Source organism: Miscanthus floridulus, chromosome 8, assembly GCF_019320115.1.
Source record: "Miscanthus floridulus cultivar M001 chromosome 8, ASM1932011v1, whole genome shotgun sequence".
NCBI classification, from domain to species: domain Eukaryota; kingdom Viridiplantae; phylum Streptophyta; class Magnoliopsida; order Poales; family Poaceae; genus Miscanthus; species Miscanthus floridulus.
This window is the reverse complement of record NC_089587.1, coordinates 48,764,346-48,784,479: the sequence shown is the minus strand read 5'-3', so window position 1 is coordinate 48,784,479 and position 20,134 is coordinate 48,764,346. Positions and strand designations below refer to the sequence as shown.

General features: G+C 42.5%; 3 protein-coding genes across 3 annotated transcripts; 2 read left to right on the top strand and 1 right to left on the bottom strand.

Annotated features, from left to right (window-relative positions):
- Nucleotides 1–340: 340 nt before the first annotated feature.
- LOC136476320 (F-box/kelch-repeat protein At1g51550-like) lies at nucleotides 341–7,746 on the bottom strand. The gene is made up of 2 exons (XM_066474102.1): nucleotides 7,005–7,746; nucleotides 341–1,625 (listed from the first exon to the last, which is right to left on the bottom strand). The coding sequence occupies exons 1-2, from the start codon at nucleotides 7,435–7,437 to the stop codon at nucleotides 655–657; spliced, it is 1,404 nt and encodes a 467-aa protein (XP_066330199.1). The 5' UTR covers nucleotides 7,438–7,746; the 3' UTR covers nucleotides 341–654.
- Nucleotides 7,747–12,113: 4,367 nt separating this feature from the next.
- On the top strand, nucleotides 12,114–16,639 carry LOC136471924 (mannosyl-oligosaccharide 1,2-alpha-mannosidase MNS2-like; the record flags this gene model as incomplete). Its single annotated transcript, XM_066469665.1, has 10 exons — nucleotides 12,114–12,323; nucleotides 12,737–12,784; nucleotides 12,918–13,091; nucleotides 13,197–13,309; nucleotides 14,450–14,515; nucleotides 14,665–14,836; nucleotides 15,079–15,168; nucleotides 15,869–15,996; nucleotides 16,142–16,406; nucleotides 16,495–16,639. Coding segments are annotated over 9 exons (1,131 nt in total), but the record flags the coding sequence as incomplete, so codon positions are not given.
- A 2,351-nt stretch (nucleotides 16,640–18,990) lies between these two features.
- On the top strand, nucleotides 18,991–19,588 carry LOC136471923 (uncharacterized). Its single transcript, XM_066469664.1, has one exon. The coding sequence runs from the start codon at nucleotides 19,101–19,103 to the stop codon at nucleotides 19,326–19,328; it is 228 nt and encodes a 75-aa protein (XP_066325761.1). The 5' UTR covers nucleotides 18,991–19,100; the 3' UTR covers nucleotides 19,329–19,588.
- The last annotated feature ends 546 nt before the right edge of the window (nucleotides 19,589–20,134 follow it).

Here is a 20,134-nt window from a genome sequence, read left to right as displayed (position 1 = left end):
AAAGATCAAACCAGCATTCATCTTTGGGAGAAATTCTGATGCGTAGTGTTGCCAGTGTGACCCATGCACCATCATTAGATCAATACAAATAACAGGTTCTGTGCATGTGACGACCCAAGGACTGAATGAGATATGGTCCTCCTGCATTGAGCTAACTTGTGACTGGGATGCAAAGATCCAAGAGCAGCTCCATATGGTCCCGAGCAATCCTCACGCGTTGGATTATTATGGAAAACAACAATTATCCCTCTTCCCATGACTATATGATGGCTCATCAGGTAGCAAAAACAACCATCTGCTCCAGATGGTATTGACGGACATTCTTTGGAACATATGAATCTGACAGAAGGAATAAAAATTCAAACCCATATACAGACAGATCAGACCTTAATGGCAACATTACAAGGATCCCTGTTCCTTTCACAGATCAGCGACAGGTGTGCGCATGCATCCATGCGCAAACGACAGTTAGGCACCATTTGGAGTATCCTTACAATGTTGAAAACCTGGGTGACATGGTACTAGTACTGGTCACCTCAATATTTATAGGGAGACCTCCAGATTTATCATGAAGCAGTTTTTACAAACTACACCAGACGCTAAACATCAAACCTATGACATGTCTAGGATTTACAAGGGAACAAAATACACATTCTAGAGATGTAGCAGAAGCTCCACTTGATACAGATGCCCATCAAATCTCAAACCCCAGGCTTCTGCAGGGTGTACAAGGCCATCAACCATTCCACCAAAAATATACACACAGCAACCAGAAGTATCTACACATGCCCCATGGAAGGATCGGTAATTTGGGCACTGACCATCAATTCTTAGTTTTTTCCACATCTTTTTGGTCATTTTCTTGGAACCTGACTCATACTGAAGCAGAGCCGGTGTATCCAAGATCCAAAAGTCATCCTTTCGTCGCATTTGTGAGTCCTCCCCGCCATACACAAGGACCTTGCCACCCAAGGCAAGTATTGCTGAATGCCCAACTCGTGGAAAAGGAAGTTCACCAAGAGCACTAGACAAGTCATACTTTAGCTCCTTCCATTTGGGGTATTGATCACTAATATCAAACAGCCAGACATCATTAAGAACCTCAAATTCTGATCCTCTACCACCAAATAATACCATGCGTGTACCACCAATCCAAGTTAAAGAGTGACCAGAACGAGGTGGAGGCAAAGGCCATGTGTTGCCTATTTGGTGCCAACTGCCAGATCGGAAGCCATTTGAGAGATCAAGGAGCCATGTATCACCAAGCCGGCTGCCATAGAGCCCTACCCCACCATGAATTACAATAAACTTGTCATCCACGCAGCAGGCTGCATGAGCTCCACGAGGAGGTGGTGCAAGCGGACCTACCTCCAGCAGTCTCCATGAGATCCGCATCCTTCGAGGCTCTTCACAGATAATTTGACCTATCCATGTATCATTCAAGCGCTGCCCCTGATCTGTGATTCCACCAAACAAGACTAATGTGTCACCAACTAGATTGCATGAATGACTGAATCGACCACCTGGAGTGCCAGAGGCTAATTGCTGCCAGGTAAGTATAGCAGGCGGTCTATTTCCAGCTCCAGTTCCAGCATAAGCCACCCATGTATCATCAAGATGGTGACCTAACTAGAGCAATAGATAACATCAGAAAACTAGTTAGAAACCAAATACTAGGATAAAATCAAATCAAATAAGTCTTCATAATTGTAATGGAAGCATATAATCACAGTAAGCAATTATCCTTTCACATAGAAAGAGGAAGAAAGGTAAAAAGTTCGAGAAAAAAAGGAAGAAAGGTAAAAGAGACAATTGTCTCCAGTGGCGGAGCTAGGATTTATACTCAGGGGGGGCCGGCCGTCAGGAATTATACTTAGGGGGGGCCGGCTCGGTCTTTTTCATTGCGATAATTTTATTATCTAGTTGTGTTTTGTATGATTATATTATCTAGAAGATATTAATAGGTATATATGACAAGAATTTTATATAATCTCCCTCTTAATATAAATAAAAAATATTAAGTAATACTACTAATTTTTTTTGTTGTGAAACATTGGGGGGGGGGGGGGGGGGGGGGGCCATGGCCCCTGCCAGCCCCCCCTTGGCTCCGCCAGTGATTGTCTCCAATAACTACATATATAGAAAGTGTTATGCTTTAACACCATGTGTCAGGTGTAGCAGCCCTGGGACAGAACATATACATTAAACAGAGCATAAAGTTTTACATCTGGACCATTATCAGGGAGAGGAAGGACTGACAACATGGATGGAAGGAGATAATAAGAACATTGAACGTAGAAGCTGGAACATAGATAAGAGAATACATTAGAAAACAAATAGACTAATTTCACTTTCTCTTCTCCTCCAGACCTGGCCCTTTTATGGGGGATGGACCAAAGGACTCTCAAGTGAAAACTCTTTATCTCCAATCAAAAAAAAGAAGAAGAAGCCAGACTCAATTATTTGTCTGAATAGCCCGAGAAAGAACTGATCACAACTAGATATATATAGCTCATCTTTTTATACTTCCTGGATTTACTGCCATCTGTTAACATGAGATTCCTATATACGCAGTCCGATTACAACACAGATAACATGGGCAGTGGAACAATGACCACATTTTTTCCTGCTAGTGGTAGTAATGCTGGTGAAGTCATAAAGGTTGTGTAGTTGTGTTGGTCCCTTGGTCAAATATAGTGGCGTAGTAAGCGCAGCATCATGCCCGTCCCTCTTTCAACTTGCTTTCACGTTCATAAGTCTAATCAGTGCTATCATGGAATGAACTGTATTTAATGGAGACCACAACCCTTGACCTCACATGAATATGTCAGTGGTTCCCATAATAACTCCATAAAAGTCAAAAACTTGATGAAGAACACTCATCATCATAGCACCTAGATCATAACTGGTCTCTTGCAGAATCCACATCGTATGCATAGTGTCCAATATTTGTGTCCGGTTAACATCTTCTCTGTAGCAAAGGCCATGGTGTTCGATACAAAATGATGTGAAACGGTCTCATCATGGTCATCCCATGCAAAAGAAGGATAAATGGCGTGATTTGAAGGAGCATCAGGGGGATCATGTGATAGGCTGATAGCTCAACTGAAGTGCATGCAGAAGTACCATGAGTGACCAACAACACCAGAGAAATGCAGTGGTAGGCAGATGCAGATGGGAAGGGTTTGGATCTAGGCAGCTAAGTTCAGGGTTAGTATTGGCTTTTGCGCCAATATTAAATCTAGGGAGAATAATCATTCCTTGAAGACACCCACACCCTTATCTCCAAAGCTAAGTATTAGGATGTTAACTCTAAGATGAGTAGATGGCTGTCACCAGATCAGGGACTCGACACCTTTTAGACCACAATACTAACTTACTGGCACTATTCATGGATAAGAAGGTCTTCTTTCATATTGGTTGGAAAGGTCTTAATCATATAGCACAAAACGTTGCCTCAATTCTCAGAGTATAATAACATTTTATTTAGGTGATTGTATTCTTTTGCTTTTTTTTTCTTTTGCTTTTTTTCAAATACATAGATGATTGTGTTCAACCTATAAATCAATGCAAACAAGCAAATCAGGAGTTCAGGAGGATACATGTGATGCCTACAGTTAAGTAGAAAGAGCAATGAAAATCTTCTAATGGAATAACCAATGTAAACATAAAATAGAAGCTCAAATAATAATAATAAAGGATCACAAACAGCACATCAATGGTGAAAAGTATAGCTTCAAGCTGGACAGAGCCAAAAGCAATCTGTTGACAGTCAAAATATGATTGGGTGAGTTGAAGATGGATTAGAAAACATGTGTAGACAAGAAAAGAGCAAACATGATCAAATTCAGAGCAATTTGGGCTAATTTGGCATTGTCCAAGAAAAACCAGCCTAGACCGGTTTGTGTAGACTAAACTGGCCCAGGCCGGTTTTGGCAAGGTGCCTATGGTGTTCATTAGAAACCAGCCCAGGCCGGTTTTGGCAGTCTGAGCCCAAATTCATGTTTTTCCTTTGAAAACTCATCCTCATCTCATGGCAAACTTGTAAATTATGTGTGGAATAAGTTTCCTACTGGGATGAGAGCCCCCTATTTATATGAGAGAATCACGGCCGATTGAGAGATTCATCTATCCAATCGACAAAAAACACATCTACTACACTTTTTACCGTACTTTTCCATCTACTACTGCTCATCGTTCTTCGTTGCTGCTAATGGCCAGTGGTTCAACGACAACGAAGCTCTAGAGCGGTCAGGCCGGCTAGGGCAGCCCATAGCCGCTACATGCCCCGATGGGGTCCCCCCCCCCCCCCCCCCCCCCCCCAACCGCGCATGTGAAGTTTCGGGTTTCAAAAGACCTCGCCGGCATGCACTACCAACAAGGCTCCTCCAGCGACTTGTCTTGTGTATCGCCCTAATCACTGGAGGCACCAGGTGAAGTGTTCGTGTGCGAGGCCAACCTAAAAGTCAGCTAGGTTGATCTTTGGCCTGCCTCTACCGAGCGATCTAGCTCCTAGCTGGTGTGTGGCCTAATTAGCGTCAACACAATCATTTCAGAATGCATATCATTACTCCGCTCCTTAGCTGACCTTTCTTGGACACAGGATATTCAGGGTGTGGCTTCAGCAGGGTGCTAGCTGAATGAATATCTTGATCTCTGACTCTGGGTATCATTACTCCGCTCCTTAGCTGACCTTTCTTGGACAAGATATTCAGGAGCGTGCTAGCTGAATATCTTGGTCTCTGGGACCTCCTATCAGAGATTGTTTTGAAGCCAGGGGTTGAGGACACTCATCTTTGGCTACTATCTTCTTTGGGACAGTACTCGGCCAAATCTACTTATAAGGATTTCTTGCAAGGATCGATTCAGTTTCGGCCTTGGGAACGCGTTTGGAAATCATGGGCGCCTGGAAAATGTCGTTTCTTCATCTGGATGGTAATGCACAAGCAATGTTGTACTGCTGACCGCCTTGTCAGGCGAGGCCTACCACATCTAGAGCTTCGCCTTCATTGTGACCGAGAGGAAGAGACAATTGATCACCTTCTCACTGGTGTGTATTTGCAAGACTCGTCGTTTTGGCCTCCAAGTGCTATTACCTTCTTCTGGAGATGTGTCCTTCGATGAATGGTGGTGCTTTGTCAGTGAGGCCACAAATGATTTGCTGCAGCAAGGCCTCAATTCTCTCATTATTCTAGGGGCTTGGACCTTTGGATACATCAAAATCACTGTGTGTTTGATGGTGTTCCCCCAAGCATGGCTACTGCACCTTACTGCTTGTAGAAGAAAAGGTGTGGCTTTGGGGCATGGCTGGGGTGCAAGTGCTCTCATTGTTGAGTGACCTTGCACCTAGTGATTAGGTCTTGTCTTGTCATGGTTGTGACGCTGTCGAGTGTATCTTGAGAACTAAAAAAAAAAAATATTTGTACTCCACTAAGATTCAGCTCTCCTGCGTGTTCAAGACAAAAAAAAATATTTGTACTCCACTAAATATCTTGAAAACTGATTTCGGATGTCCATACAATTTATGTATCACATCAAACAGTCTGAATTTGAAGGGGAGCCTTGGCGCAGTGGTAAAGCTGCTGCCTTGTGACCATGAGGTCACGGGTTCAAGTCCTGGAAACAGCCTCTTGCAGAAATGCAGGGAAAGGCTGCGTACAAAAGTCCCAAGTGGTCGGACCCTTCCCCTGACCTTGCGAAAGCGGGAGCTACGTGCACTGGGGCTGCCCTTTTTATCAAACAGTCTGAATTAGATTTACACTTAGACTTCTAACTTAATTAAAATAATCAGGTTAAGTATAACCTCCAAGTCATCAGAGGTTCTTTCAAGTCTAATATTCTTAAGGCTAATGGCATCAAAGATAAACTAATCATGCAAAAAGAGGGAAAAAGTATTAAAAGGGCAGAACTTTAAGTGCAAAAAATATAGCGACGGAAAGTTCTCTGATTTTTTCTTTTTCTTGCTTTGGAGACTAAATAGTTTATTAGATAACCAATGTTATCACTCAAACAAAGTACTCTGAAGGGAAGCAACTAACTTGATTTGCAAGACAAATAGTTCCAGCTAATGAACCATTTGGATTTGATCCATAGGATTTAATTCAAACTTGAAATGAACTTCTAAATTTCCAAGGAATTCCTCCTACAATCATGATGTAAGTCTTCCTGATTGATGTGCTACACTACCCGCACATGCATGAGTATATTACAGTCAGGATACATGCGTATATTGGAGGAAGGTTCTCCAAACAATTAGCAAGTCTGTCATAACTAACAGAGCTGTGCAAGCTTCATAATCGACATAGAAAAGTATTTTTAATGAAATCATAAGTAAAGTTGAGCACTAAGGCTACTCACAACGGGTTGTAACATACACATCTATTAGAATTAATTAGATGCCATGTAGGATGTTTTCATTATGTGGCATAGAAATAATTAAAAGAGAGAATGAAGCTGTGTTACAGCTTTGGCATGAAATCCAACCATTCAGCATTAATTTCAATCGTTTGGACCCACTTTCATAGACAGAAACATATGAAATAAGTAATTGCTATGAGTCATAGCATTGGATACAGCGACATGATATCATGCACTGTAGATGTTGTTTCTTCATAGGAATTTAATACTCTTCTTATGATGTGGCAGCTTTGGATATCAAGTATGATACCATGGATTCGGATTAGCCTAAGCATCCTACCTTTTCTGAACAGCTCCCCTGTTGTTTTCTTAAACAGGCATAAACAGAACAAGCAAATCGAAGCATCAATCGGACATCTGCAACAGAAGCAAAGATTCTGCATATAATCTGCAAACTATATGCAACTTAACACCCCAAACAAATCTATTGGAGTTCATAATGCCCCCATTCTAGTACTCTGCCCCAGGTATCGAATTTTCCCTCGTGAATTGATTCATAGAGAAGGCACAAAGCGATCATCTTTTTAACCTTAATGAACCAATTCTGTAGCAAGAAGGACGTAGTAAAACAGTTTGGTGGAAATTACCTCCCTCGCAGCCGCCGCCGAAGAGCACGAGCCAGCCGGCGACGAGGTTGAGCGAGTGCGACGCGCGGGGCCGCGGCGAGGCGCCCCTGACGGGGACGCGGCGCGCGGACAGGGCGCCGAGCCTGGCGACCTCGGCGTAGACCCTCCGCCACGGCGCCAGCAGGCCGCCGCCGCCGCCGCCGCCGTGGCGGTCGCGCCGGTGCTCGGCGAGCGCGGCGGTGGCGCGGGTGCCCCAGTCGCGGCGGCACAGCGCCTCCCAGAGCGCGTCCGAGGAGGCCCAGGCCCGGAACGCGCGGCAGGTGGCGGCGAAGGAGAGCACGGCCTCGGGCGGGAGCAGACGGAGGATGGAGAGGACCTGGTCGTAGCCCAGCTGTGCGATGGGCGGCGGCGACGACGACGACGACGTCGACGCCCCCGCCTCGTCCTCCTCCATGCGCTCACCGCCGCCGCCAGCCTCCCTATCTCCCCCTCCCACCTAGGTCGCCACGGCTGTGTTTGTTTCTTGGGCGGTTGGATGCTGTGAGAAGCGGGTTCGATGCTAGTCTTCTTCCCTAGTTGGTTTGGATGCCATGGATGATCCTGGAACGTCAAAAAGGAAGGCGAGTGGAGGGAGAGGAGGCTGATGTGTCGGGGGCACTGGAGCCGTGGGAGCTCGAGCAAGCAAGCAGGCAGCTCTGAGGAGGGAAGTGGCGGGGAGAAGAGTGTGGCCCGCGTGTGCTTGTGGTGGGCTGGTGGCGGTGGTCACCTGCGGAGCAGTGCAGTGCAGAAATGTCGTTATGCTGATGGGCTGTTTCGAACTGCAATCAAACGTTTTTGTAGGAGTATTCAGTGTCACTTGTGTTAGATCATGTGCTAATTGAGTTCTAGGCTGCGAGGTCTTATCACATTGTAGATTCCACCGATGTACTAACTTGGTCCTAAATTAAGTGCCGTTTATTCGTACCGGTCAAACTTTCTTAAGTTTAACTAAGTCTGTAAAAAAATGCAATATTATATCTTCAAATGAGTTTATTATAAAACTAGATTCAACGATCTATCTAATGACACTAATTATGTTCTATAAATATTAATATCATCTTGTATGTATTTGTTCAAAGTTAAAAGTGTTTGACTTCTCGGAAACGAGAACAACACTTACTGTTATGGCATTCGTGCCATCAAACTTTCTTAAGTTTGACTAGATTTGTAGAAAATATTAACAATATTTATATCTCCAAATAAGATTATTATGAAAATATATTCAACGATCTATCTAATTATACTAATTATGTACTATAAATATTAATATTTTCTTGTATATATTTGGTTAAAGTTAAAGATGTTTCGCATAGAAAGCAAGAATGACGCTTATTTAGGACTGAGGGAGTACGTATGAAATGAAATCCACTCGTTCCGACACGTTTAGATTCCAAATGTGAGCTTCACGCACCAACCGGGTTCTAGATTCAGCTCATACCCGGCCCGGTGGTGGTGGTGGTGCTAGAATAAAGTGAAGTGTTACGGTCACGTGTGGGTACGTAGCTGCGCAATTTTCTTGTAAATTTGAGCTTGAAATCTGATGGCGATGGTTTTAGTTTGGACGGAAATAATTTGGCCTAATTTGGCGCGTTCCGGTGGCAGCCAATAGAGATGGGACAGGATTCTTGTGTTCTAGACTAGACAAGGTGTGTGGGGGCATGCACCGGTTCATGTCCGGATTGCCCTCTGATAACGATGCTTTCTGCCATGTTCGTTTGAACTTAGCGGTTATACGGTTTCAGCAAAATAATAACGTTTTTCTCTTATAATAAATCAGCATCAGTATCTACATCAGCTGTTTTCTCCATCTAAGAGAGCCATTTCCTCCTCTTGCTGCTATCACAAGAGCAGTAAGTAATAACTCAGCAGCATGCGGTCAACCAAAACTCACCCACTCCTAGCTCCTACAGTAATAACTACTCATTCCGTTATAAATCATAAGTCGTCTTGACTTTTTAGGTTCATTCATTTTGCTATGTACCTAAACATATTATTATATCTAGATACATAGAAAAATAGACGTATCAAAAAAATACTTATAATTTAGAACGGAGGGAGCAGTAAGTAATATAAACATGTTCACCTATGTATCCTAACAAACAAACAAAAACACTTACGAAACAATGATATGAAGGTACAGTGCCGACCTATAAGCCACGTTTAGTTACTACTCTATCCGTTCAAAATTAGAAGTCGCTTTGACTTTTTTTATTCATCCATTTTGCTATGTATCTAGATATATTATTATATTTAAATATATAGCAAAATGAATATATCAAAAAATTCAAATCGACTTATAATTTAATTTAGAAGGAAGGGAGTAGGATAATATGACAAACACGGTTTATTTACAAAGTGGACAAGCTTTGCTATCAGAGTTGCAAGCGGGGCACAGTCATCTGTCATCCAAAGCAGAGAAACCAGGCATCTCTGAACTTCTTCCACTTGCATTGGTAGGCTCAGCAAAGCAACCAAAGGTACTCTAACAGATGTTAGGATGTCACAGAAGGTAGTTACGTGGCCAAATTGATCCCCTTCACCCTTGGTAGCTAGTCAAGCTAGATGCTGAGTGCTCTGCAAAAGTGAGTCTGACTTGCTGCAAATCCCGTCAAAGTTTCGGACTCCCCTCTTTTAGGGTACAGATGCTAGTCTATGCAGGGCCAGACCTGGGCCTGGACCGAGACTCCGCCCAAAGCCTAGGGTAGGCCCATGAGAGTATTACGGCCCATCACGGTGGTGGGATTCTCGATGGCGTTAACGCAAATGCAGGACCAAAATAAGCAGATGTCCTTATAGATTCCTTAACAAGATTTTGTAAGAAAAATATCGCGATAAATAGCTGAGGATCAAGCTCTATCAATATGTAAAGAGAAATCGATGTTTTACTATTGATCACAAGCTTTATGTTGGAGCGTTCAGTTTACCCTGTTCCGGTCCTACGTCAGTTCACCTATTTCCAACCTAGCGCTAACACATTTCTTCCCTCGGAGACCGCATATAGCAAGTTCTTGATCACTCAGTGCCAACCCAATTGAGAAGAATTGTTTGGGACCCGGCTAGGCCAGTCCTTCTGCGCCTCCGCCTGCCCAACCGGCTTGGCCAGTTTGAAACCTGGCCAGGCCAGGCCTGCACCGCTGCTGCTCGGCCTAGCTGGCCTCCGGAGCCCACGAAACCGGCCTGCCCGGTTTGGAAGCCGTCCAGGCCTGTTTCCCTGTTCGAGTCCGAACCAGTAACTTTTCAAGTTGGTTTTTGGACGTATTTTCACATGACAAACTTGGAGATTACGATTTGGATTCGTTTTCTATTAGGGTAAGATCACCCTCTCTCTATATATCAGAGGATCATGGCCGATTAAAGGATCCAACACTCAATCTCTTTTTACATCTAGTGATAAATTTGCATGGCCTCTTACTCCAAAAAAAAAAAAAAGTAGCCATACATCTCTTAAGCCGATTTAAAAGAGTCCGAAAGATGATATGAAATTTACCTTTGATTTGATCTGGCTATGTGCGATAAATTTTTTGATGAATCGCTTAGAAACGGATATATTAGATTGACTCATCCTTTACCATCATCTGAGGAATTGAAAAGAAGAGCTTATTGTAAATGGCATAATTCTGGTTCTTATGCCACTAACGATTGCAATATTTTTCGTTGGTAGCTCCAATCGGCTCTCAACGAGAGACTATGGAGTCTAGGAGAGATATAGGTTGATAAAGCTCCCTTCGCGTTGAATGTGCTGGAATGCAACAATCCAGCTATCTTGGTTAGGCCAGATCAAGCTAAATCAACCGTTGGGAAGAATGTGGTGATTCGTGAGCCAAGGAAGGATGAGAAGAAAAATGCTCGCTGTCAAGTTGCTCTTGAGAAAGATGAGATGGGCAAGAACAAGCTCACAATTACCATTGGTCCTTCTCTGCAAAAGAGACCAGCAAGAAACAAGCTTCAAAGGTAAGCAAACGACAGCAAAGCAGCGCTAGAGGTGGCCAAATCGGCCAGGCTAGTTCCCCAAACTAGCCTGACCGGTTCTGCGCATGCCCAGGCGGCCAGGCTGACTCCTGGAACCGGCAAGGCTGGTTTGGTTGGCCCAGACAGCCCTGGGGGCATTTGCACACCTACAAGCCCCCAACGTTCGGAGATTGGCACAAGGAAGACTAACGTACCCAAAAATCTAGGAAAGATGGTGAGATATCGTTGCACTTTTGATAAGCCCATGGACAAATACAAGAAGAAGAAAAAGGTCGATTCCTTGAATCGGCCCTTAAAAAACAGAGCGCTCACCTCCCAAGCAAAACGATTCGCCAAAGCAAATTGTACTAGCTTCGTCTTCGGATCAGCAGAGGAAATCTTCTCATGTGTCTCATTAGGGTCCTCTAGTTCAACCTCCTACTCATCCTATGTGAGGGCCCTTTGGTGTGTGGGTGTCATATCCGCCAACGACACATATGATGCAACAAATGCAAGGAGTTGCTGCCGGTCCTTCTTCACATCCTTCGATGTTTAGCCGACTGAACTTCGGTCAATCGAGCTCCAACAATGCGAAGCAACAACCCATAACATTGAGGACATTCCCAGCTCATGTGAAGGGGAAGGCACTAATCAAGCAAGTCTATGTGCCCAAGAAGAGGTGCCCGCTGCCCCTGCACGAGAAGTTGATCCTCCCGCTACTGGAAGTTTATCGTGACCAAACAAGTTAGTTTTGGAAAAAGTTTTCCTACGGTGCTGTTGGGTTAAAAATGAAAAAAAAAATATGCCGGCCCTCCCTCGTTTAAGGCTTTCTCCCTCAATGGGTGTTGACATCGATTGGATCTCGGATGTGCTTTAAAGATGATGTAGTCTCGACTAGCAGACTATCATGTGTCAGACTCTGAAGCTTAACGATGGCTTCTGGAATGGAGGTCGCTACAGTTCAGCCACTAGGTGATGGTGTTTTGTTGGTGAACAACAACATGCTAAGGTGGTGGTGTTTTGTTGGTTAACAAACAATACAATATGTTGTTGGCGTTTGTGTTTGGCTATCTAATTGTGCTTGCCTGGAAATTTGTTCGGGTGGGGATTATCGCCCCTCGCCGGTGATTTCTTCTCTTAAAAAAAAGCGGCAACGCAGCTTCCCGGCGATCTTCCGTGGACCGCGCTGCCCATGGTCGACGGTCGCATTCGTCGTCATCGTCCATAGCGTGGCGCCATCTGAGCCCGTCGTACTACCTTAGGCGGCCGGCGCGCCTTGCCCTCCTCCTCGTCGGCTTTGTCGCCGCCACCTTCGCCGCCTGGGACCGCCTCTCCCTCGTTCGCGACTATGAGGTAAGACTGAGCCTAACGACGCGCCCGATCCGATCCGTATTGGCAGGGGATCTGCCTGATTGCCTGCGCTAGCTAGCCTTTTGGTACCTGAAACGCGGAAGGTTTACTGATAGCTGAAGACTTTGATTAAAGATTGTATTTTTTTTGTGGGTTAGAATTTAGGAACTGATCGGGATGCTTGTTTGGCATCTGTCACAAGTCATTAGAATTTCGACTAGCTTAATCTTCTGTTTCATCAGCTGGTTTACACTTCATTATTCTGTATAAAAGTATAAATGATGTTTTGGAGTGAAATAATATGTAGTCCTAGATTAGATTTTCTTCCCTTTATGCAGTGCATTGTATAAATATATTAACTTGTTCCATCATGTCAATTAACAACTTTGTTTTATTTTTTTATTTTATGCTTGCAGGCTGAGATATCCCGATTGGATGAGGAGGTAAATCAGCTGCATGACCAGGTACATGTGTGTGCACGTTTTGTTACAACTTAATGTGCACTTTATAATATTGCTTTGCCTATGCGACTATGTGAGTTATGTTGATTCTTTTACAGCCAATTCAACATTTTAGTGGGTTGCCACTTTTATGTAGTTAAGAATGGCTGAAATTTCTCTGGATGAAAATCTAAATATCGAAAGCATCATCAAGAAACATCATCTAGAAGTTGACCCTGTCAATAATGTGAGGAGAGAAAAGGTTAAGGAAGCTATGCTTCACGCTTGGAACTCATATGTAAAGTATGCATGGGGACAGGATGAGCTCCAGGTTTGTTTCACTTGTACCTACTCTGGTAGCTGCTTTCTTTTAAATTGTATTAAAACAAGCTTTAAAATTATTTCATTTTGCCTTTTGCATCCCTTAATTGTCCAGCCTCAGTCAAAGAATGGTGTCAATAGTTTTGGTGGCCTTGGGGCAACAATTGTGGACTCACTTGATACACTACATATAATGGGATTAAAAGATGAATTCCAGAAGGCTAGAGAGTAAGCTCCTTTTTCAATGCCATTTGTTACCATAAACAGAATACAGCTCCATCTCATCCATGTTCAAGAAACTAGATTAAGTTTTAATCTCGTCTGCGTGGCTAGTCATGTTATGTTCATCTTTTGGGTACCATATTGTCAGTTTGCCCTTTAATTACTAGCATAGAAGCATTGCTGGTCCTACAAATGGTAGAGCTAAGTTGGTTCCCCTCACTAGAATATACATTCTTTGTTTGTTTTTGGAGAGTTTTCCATGCAAAAAAATGTTTCTGTGGGTCTCCCGAGTTCCCAACTCATAAGCCCCAATGTTAGGTATTGCCATCACTTGCTTGGATGGGCAAGACAAGTGATCGTGCATGCAGTACTATGCATGAAGTTTTAAGATATAGTCATTTGTACTGAAGCCGCTGTTCACTTGCATCCCTTTGAACTTTAATTGCAGAGTTGAAGAATACAGGTTTTGCAAAATGGATTAATTTCTGTGCTTTATTCCACATCTTGGTTGGACTAGACACATAGTTTATTGTTAAGTTTTGATCTGGCTAGTGGTTACCATATCTTTCATTTGTATCCAGTAGTCTAACTTTTGTTGTTATTTTAGGAAACATATTAGATCGCTGTAGTGCAAAGTGTGACGACAAACATTCCCATTATATGCAGAAATAACTAGAAAGCTATCAACTTGAGCAACTGTTTACATGATACAAATTATTGCGCTTCTATTAGCACCATTTGATAAAACTAAATATAGAGATGATGTCAATCTTAGGGTCCTTCTTCGGTTCTGCCTCATAGTTCGGCCAATAGTATGCTTATTGAGTGTGATCTAAATCTCCCTATACTGAAGAGATCATCCTAAATTTGTCAGTACGCTATTTGGTTATGTATCCTTGCATTTCATTAAGTGTCGGATCTTTCTAAATCAATGAAGTTTGGTTCTTTTTCATCGAATGTTACAATTGTTGACTTCTATTTCTGCTAGTAAATATGGGCATAACTCTTGAAAAAATGTAAATATGGCCATATGGCATTGTCCCCTGACAGCATGTGAACCCCTTGATTATTGAAAGTAGATAATACTCGCATTTATCAGTTATATCATATATTTCTGCTCTAACTAGTGTTTCTTGATGATGACAGCTGGGTCGCAGAATCATTAAACTTTGACAAGGATTACGAAGCAAGCGTGTTTGAAACAACAATAAGGTCTGTTATAATATTTAACTTGTTATATTATGTTATTATCCAGAATACTTTGCCTTTGGATCGTAGTGTCTTTTTTTCCCTTTACTTTGGGGTAACTATGTTGTGTTAATAAATTGTCTAAGCTTGGACTCTTATTATTTTATATTCAGAGTAGTTGGAGGTATTCTCAGTGCATATGATTTGTCAGCTGATAAAATGTTTCTGGAGAAAGCAAGAAACATCACTGATCGACTGTTACCCGCCTGGGATACATCATCTGGTATCCCATACAATAGAATCAACCTAGCTCAAGGCCAGACTAATAATCCAGGATGGAATGGTGTAAGGCTCTACTTTTCTATTTTCTAACTGGCAAGGTAGTTTGCAAAGAACTTCATTGTAATAGCAATCATAATTATTTTTTAACCATTACTTTTAGGAAATATGTTTGTCATAATTGTTGTGGGTTGAGGATTTCTGACCTTCTATTTATTGTAAACATAGATATATTCAAGTTAACTGTTGTACTAATCTTGTTAGAAATTGACATTGTCATATTTTATCTATGGACTTCCATTTTACAGGGTGGCAGTACACTTGCAGATTCAGGCACAGCGCAACTTGAATTTATAGTTTTATCACAGAGGACTGGAGATCCAAAGTATCAGCAAAAGGTTTTTCAAACTGCCATCACATAATGATTTTACAGGCAAAGCATAAGAGTCATGCTTGGTTTCTTCATTTTGTTCTTGCTGGTTGCAGTTAAAGTACTAGATACCTATATGAAGAAAATGATGATAGACTTGGTGGTCCAATGATCTAGTCATTGTTTCACTGAGTGTTAGAATGTTAGTCATGTCAGGAGTTGGTTCAGATGGAGCTTGAGTCCAGGACAATGAGGCTAGTAGATTGGGGAAGAGGAAGAGCTCAATTAAGTCAGATTAAATTTGAGGGCCAATTAAGTTATGTTGAATTCTCAGTTTTTTTTCTATTTAGTACTATATATAAGTGTCTGCTGTGCGATAGATTGAATCATGTATTCACACCAGAAAAAAAACATTTTCTTATTCTCTGTGAATTGTAGTGCAGCCTCTCTAGTTTCTCCTGTACCCCACTACCCTTTTCCTAATGCTGTAGCACTTGGTTAGGTATGCATACTAATACCATCTTTTCATTGAATTGTACAATGAACAGTACAGGGACTGTGTACAATGTAAACACAAACTGGTGATCGTTCTCAACTAGTGTTCATGAAACCTAATTTTTCACTTATTGTAAGCCATTTACTCTGCTGATATGCTTTCTAATCATCCACCCCTTTGATTTGATTATTCATACTATGGAAATTTCACTGGGAGCATTGTTAAATTTTAGGTGGAGAATGTAATCAGGCAATTTCAGAAGATATTCCCTAGTGATGGCTTGCTTCCTATTAATATAAATCCTCATTCGGGAGCTGTGAAATTGCACTCAAAAATTACATTTGGTGCTATGGGAGATAGGTATCATATTTTTTCTTGACTCGTCATCATTGTGCTATACATTTTCCAAAACTTGAAAATCTGCTTTATAGATAGGCAAATTCACACTTTCTAACTAGAAAAGTGTGAAGTTGTTTTTCGTCTAACTGCCTTATTCATACCACAGTTTCTATGAATACTTGCTCAAGGTATGGATACAGGGTAACAAAACTGAGAGTGTCAAACATTACAGGTTCAATACTATAATCATCCTTTGTTCAGACGGTTTGTCAGTTATGTTCGTCAAAGTTTTATAAAATCCGTTTTGTCCTTTTAACCATGTTACGGAAATGTGGGAAATGTCAATGGAAGGCCTGTTAAGTTTGACAAGGAAAACTTCTTCTAATTTCTACTATGTGTGTGAGAAGAATGGGGATTCGTCATCTGAGAAGGTAAAGAATCCCCATGGAGCTAATTATTGACACTGGATTGTTGTTAATAGTTGTCCTATATATCTTTCTGAAGTTGTGATTTGTTCAGCTTGTAACTAGAACAGATGAATGAACTTGCATGCTTTGTGCCTGGTATGCTGGCATTGGGAGCGTCAGGCTATGGCCCCGAAAAGGTAGAGCAAATTATGAATCTTGCAAGAGAGGTGATCTTTCTTTTATCACCATATGTGTGTTTTTTTTTTTTTGCTGATTTGTATGACATTTAAACCAGTTGTAGTTGTAACTTTGCATATTATACTACAAATTTTTCCGTACAGTGCGACATATTTCTCTAATTTTCCACCATTGGAGGCTTATGCCTATTCACATCACTATTCCTAATCTTTTTGTTACTGCAACTGCTGTTTGTATCAGGTAACTGCTACCTATAAACCAAGATCCTAAAAATTAACCCAGAATCACAGAATGACACACTTGAGCATGATATAAGGTGTCATGTCGCATGTTGGTTCACCGAAAAATATGGATTTTTTTTTCTTTTTAATGAATGTAAAATGCAATGACCTTTTGGGTGTCAGCTTTATACTTAGTTAGCCTGCTAAAGATGTTATGTTAATGATATAACTAGTATACTATATTGTACTGCCCAAATTATACTACCATGATAATTTCACAATGTTTAGACTGGATAAATTATGAAGGGCAGGCCTGGTGCAAGCGGTAGAGTCTTACCGCCTGTGACCGAAAGGTCCTGGGTTCGAGTCGCGGTCTCCTCGTATTGCACAGGTGAGGGTAAGGCTGGCCACTAACACCCTTCTCCAAACCCCGCACAGAGCAGAAGCTCTCTGCACTGGGTACGCCCTTTTTAAAACAGTAACCACAAACCAGTATAGTTTCCCTTTGCAGCTGTGAAGCCGTGTTAGAAATATAATCTGAAGGGACTCGAACGCCGGTTTGTGAACATTCCAGTGGCCAGCGCTGAGACTCGAACGCCGCAGTGACGCCGTACATGCAGCAGCGCATGCCCCATGCACAGCCTAGGGCCTAGGCACGTGCGGCCTGAAGTGCCACTGCGAGACTAGGCTGGGCAGCACGTGTGGGGGACCTCGTGCGTGTAGGTCTCAATCTCGAGGAGCTTGCCCGCGGTGCAGCAGCCTGCAGGGACAGTAGGACGTACACACAGCTGCTCTGCCGCTATTGGCCGCAGCCTGTGATGTGGGCCTCACTTGTCATATGGTCCTTTGGCCCGTTCGCGTGCCCTTAAACCCAGTTTGATCCGCTTCTTTTTTCATCCGGAACAGTATTTTTCTCTCATAAATTTTTTCAGCATTCCTCCAAACCATCTAAATTCCTCTAGAATTCCTCCAAGCGAACAGACCGTTCATCACATAAAATAAGGCAAAAGCTTGGGCCTTGAGGGTATTGTTTCCTGTGCTAAATTAGTAAAGACTAGTAGGATACGGATGAAACAACCACCTTTAGTGTAAAAGTTTTCTTTTATAATTTCAAAGCTTTTTCATAATATTTAGGCTATGTTTGGTTTAGCTTCTCGAACATGCTTTTTGGGTGTAAAAAAACGGAGTTAACCAAGCTGATGGAATCTGAAGTTTTTTTTTTCAAATATCGTTGCTTTCACAGTAATAATAAATCAACCAACCAAAAGGTGTTATATAAGCCGTTAAGATGACCGAGCCATATAAAAGTCGTTAAGATGACCGAGCAAAACAAGTAATACGTTCCGTTGCAATGTACGTATACATTCGCTATTCCAATAACAATATATCAACCATGATGTGCTTCGTCTGATCCATTATTAGTTTATTAGGTCGCATATACTTGCTTCGAAGAAGAACGGTTGGTTGTTTTGCTTGAAAGCAACAAATCAATTACATTATCAAGGCTAGACGTTCCAACCAGATTGTTGAAACAAATCAATGTCGCCTGCCAAAATAAGCACTAGTTTGAAAATACTAATATAACAAAGCATGTTGCTGTGGGAAAGCTATTCAGTTTGTCATTATCCAACATTCCAACCAAGAGGCCCCATATATATACTACAGAAACAAAAACCACTTTAATTAGGCCAAAGGGTCAATCATATCCAATTAAGAAACAAAAAAGCATTTTCCAAGTGGCAAGTGCAACATTTGGTACATAAGAAAGAATGTTTCCCCATATGGCCCTCCCCAAATGCAAAAAGTAATCATACAGTGATCATGCATGGACTCATCTATTTGTAGATATAGCCCCGTTCACGTGCCCTTAAATCCGGCTTGATTCACATCTTTTTTTATTTGAAATTATATTTTTCTCTCATAAATTTCTCCAGATTCATTCAGAACTTTAGAATTCCTCTGAGCGAACGGGCCGTATCTTCCACCTGGCCTAGAGCGCGTGTTGTGCCACCCAGCAACAAGTCAAACCAAACAAAAGGTGGAGCCGCCGTAGCGGCTGCTAGATGCACACACATGACCATCGCTAGCTAGCTGCTGCTGGGACCTCTCGTCTTCCTCCCTGTGTCTGCATATTGTCTTCTACTCTCTTCTTCCAGCTATATTATATCTCACCCTTTTGCTTCCCACCTGCCCCGCACGCATCCACCTGGCTCAACAACCTTCTAGCTAGTCGAGGCAGACACACGGAGCGAGAGATCAGAGTACGACGACGACGTAGAGGTAGTAGCAGGATCGGACGATGGCCTCGTCAATGGCGGCGGCGTGCTGTGGGGTGGCGGAGGAGACGGTGATGGGGGAGCAGAAGGCGCCGGGGGCGTGCCCGCGGTGCGGCGGCGCGGTGGTGGCCACGGACGTGGAGAGCGTGCGGCGGGTGCTCGGCTGCCTGCCGCTGTGCGTCAAGAACAAGCGCAAGTTCTCCTGCTCGCGCTGCCGACGAAGCCTCGCCGCGCTCTACACCCACGCCTAGCTACCTAGCTACCTAGCTAGCTCCTGATATTACCATGCATTCTGAGATTATTCGCAAGCGTGTAGCGAGCTTGTCCGTCCTGCTAATTGAGTTTTGGCTTTTCATATCATATTAGCAACGCAAATCAGCACTACTACTAGATTAGCAGTAGTTCTGCAATCCATCTGTTCGTTGTGTTTATTTGGTCATGTCTAGCTAGCTGTTGTTAGTTGTTACTTGTATTGAACTATTGATGTTGGGACGATCATCAATGATTCATCAAGTTTCGAGCAACTTCTCATTTCTCTTGATTTGCTCGTTTTATGTTATTGTTATATAGGAGTATATATATGTTATTACATCCATATATATATATATTTCTCGCAGCGGCCACCTTAATATATTGATAGATACGTGGTCGTCCTTTTCTTGCCTATCCTTTTCCACACTATGATAAACAGTCTGTTCACTTGTTAATTTTAGTCAGAGCTTATCAGTTAGCTAACAGTGTTTTTCTCTCATAATATACCAGCACCTGCCGAGCTTATTAGCTCAGAACCAACCAGCGAACCGGTGAGAGTGTGTGTGACCCCTACGTACGATTCATTTCTTTTTGTCGAAAGCAAGTGCTCCATTGCTTGCACTACTTTTTTGGCTGGTGCTGGTTTATTGTGAAAGGAAAATACTGTTGGCTGATTGGTTTGGGCTAGCTGAAACCAACAAGCGAACAGGCTGATGTGTTTCCATCAAACTGCATGCTTTCATTAATTTCGTGGTTTTTAGATACAGTAAATGATAGCATTACATACAGCCTTTCAATTTGTATA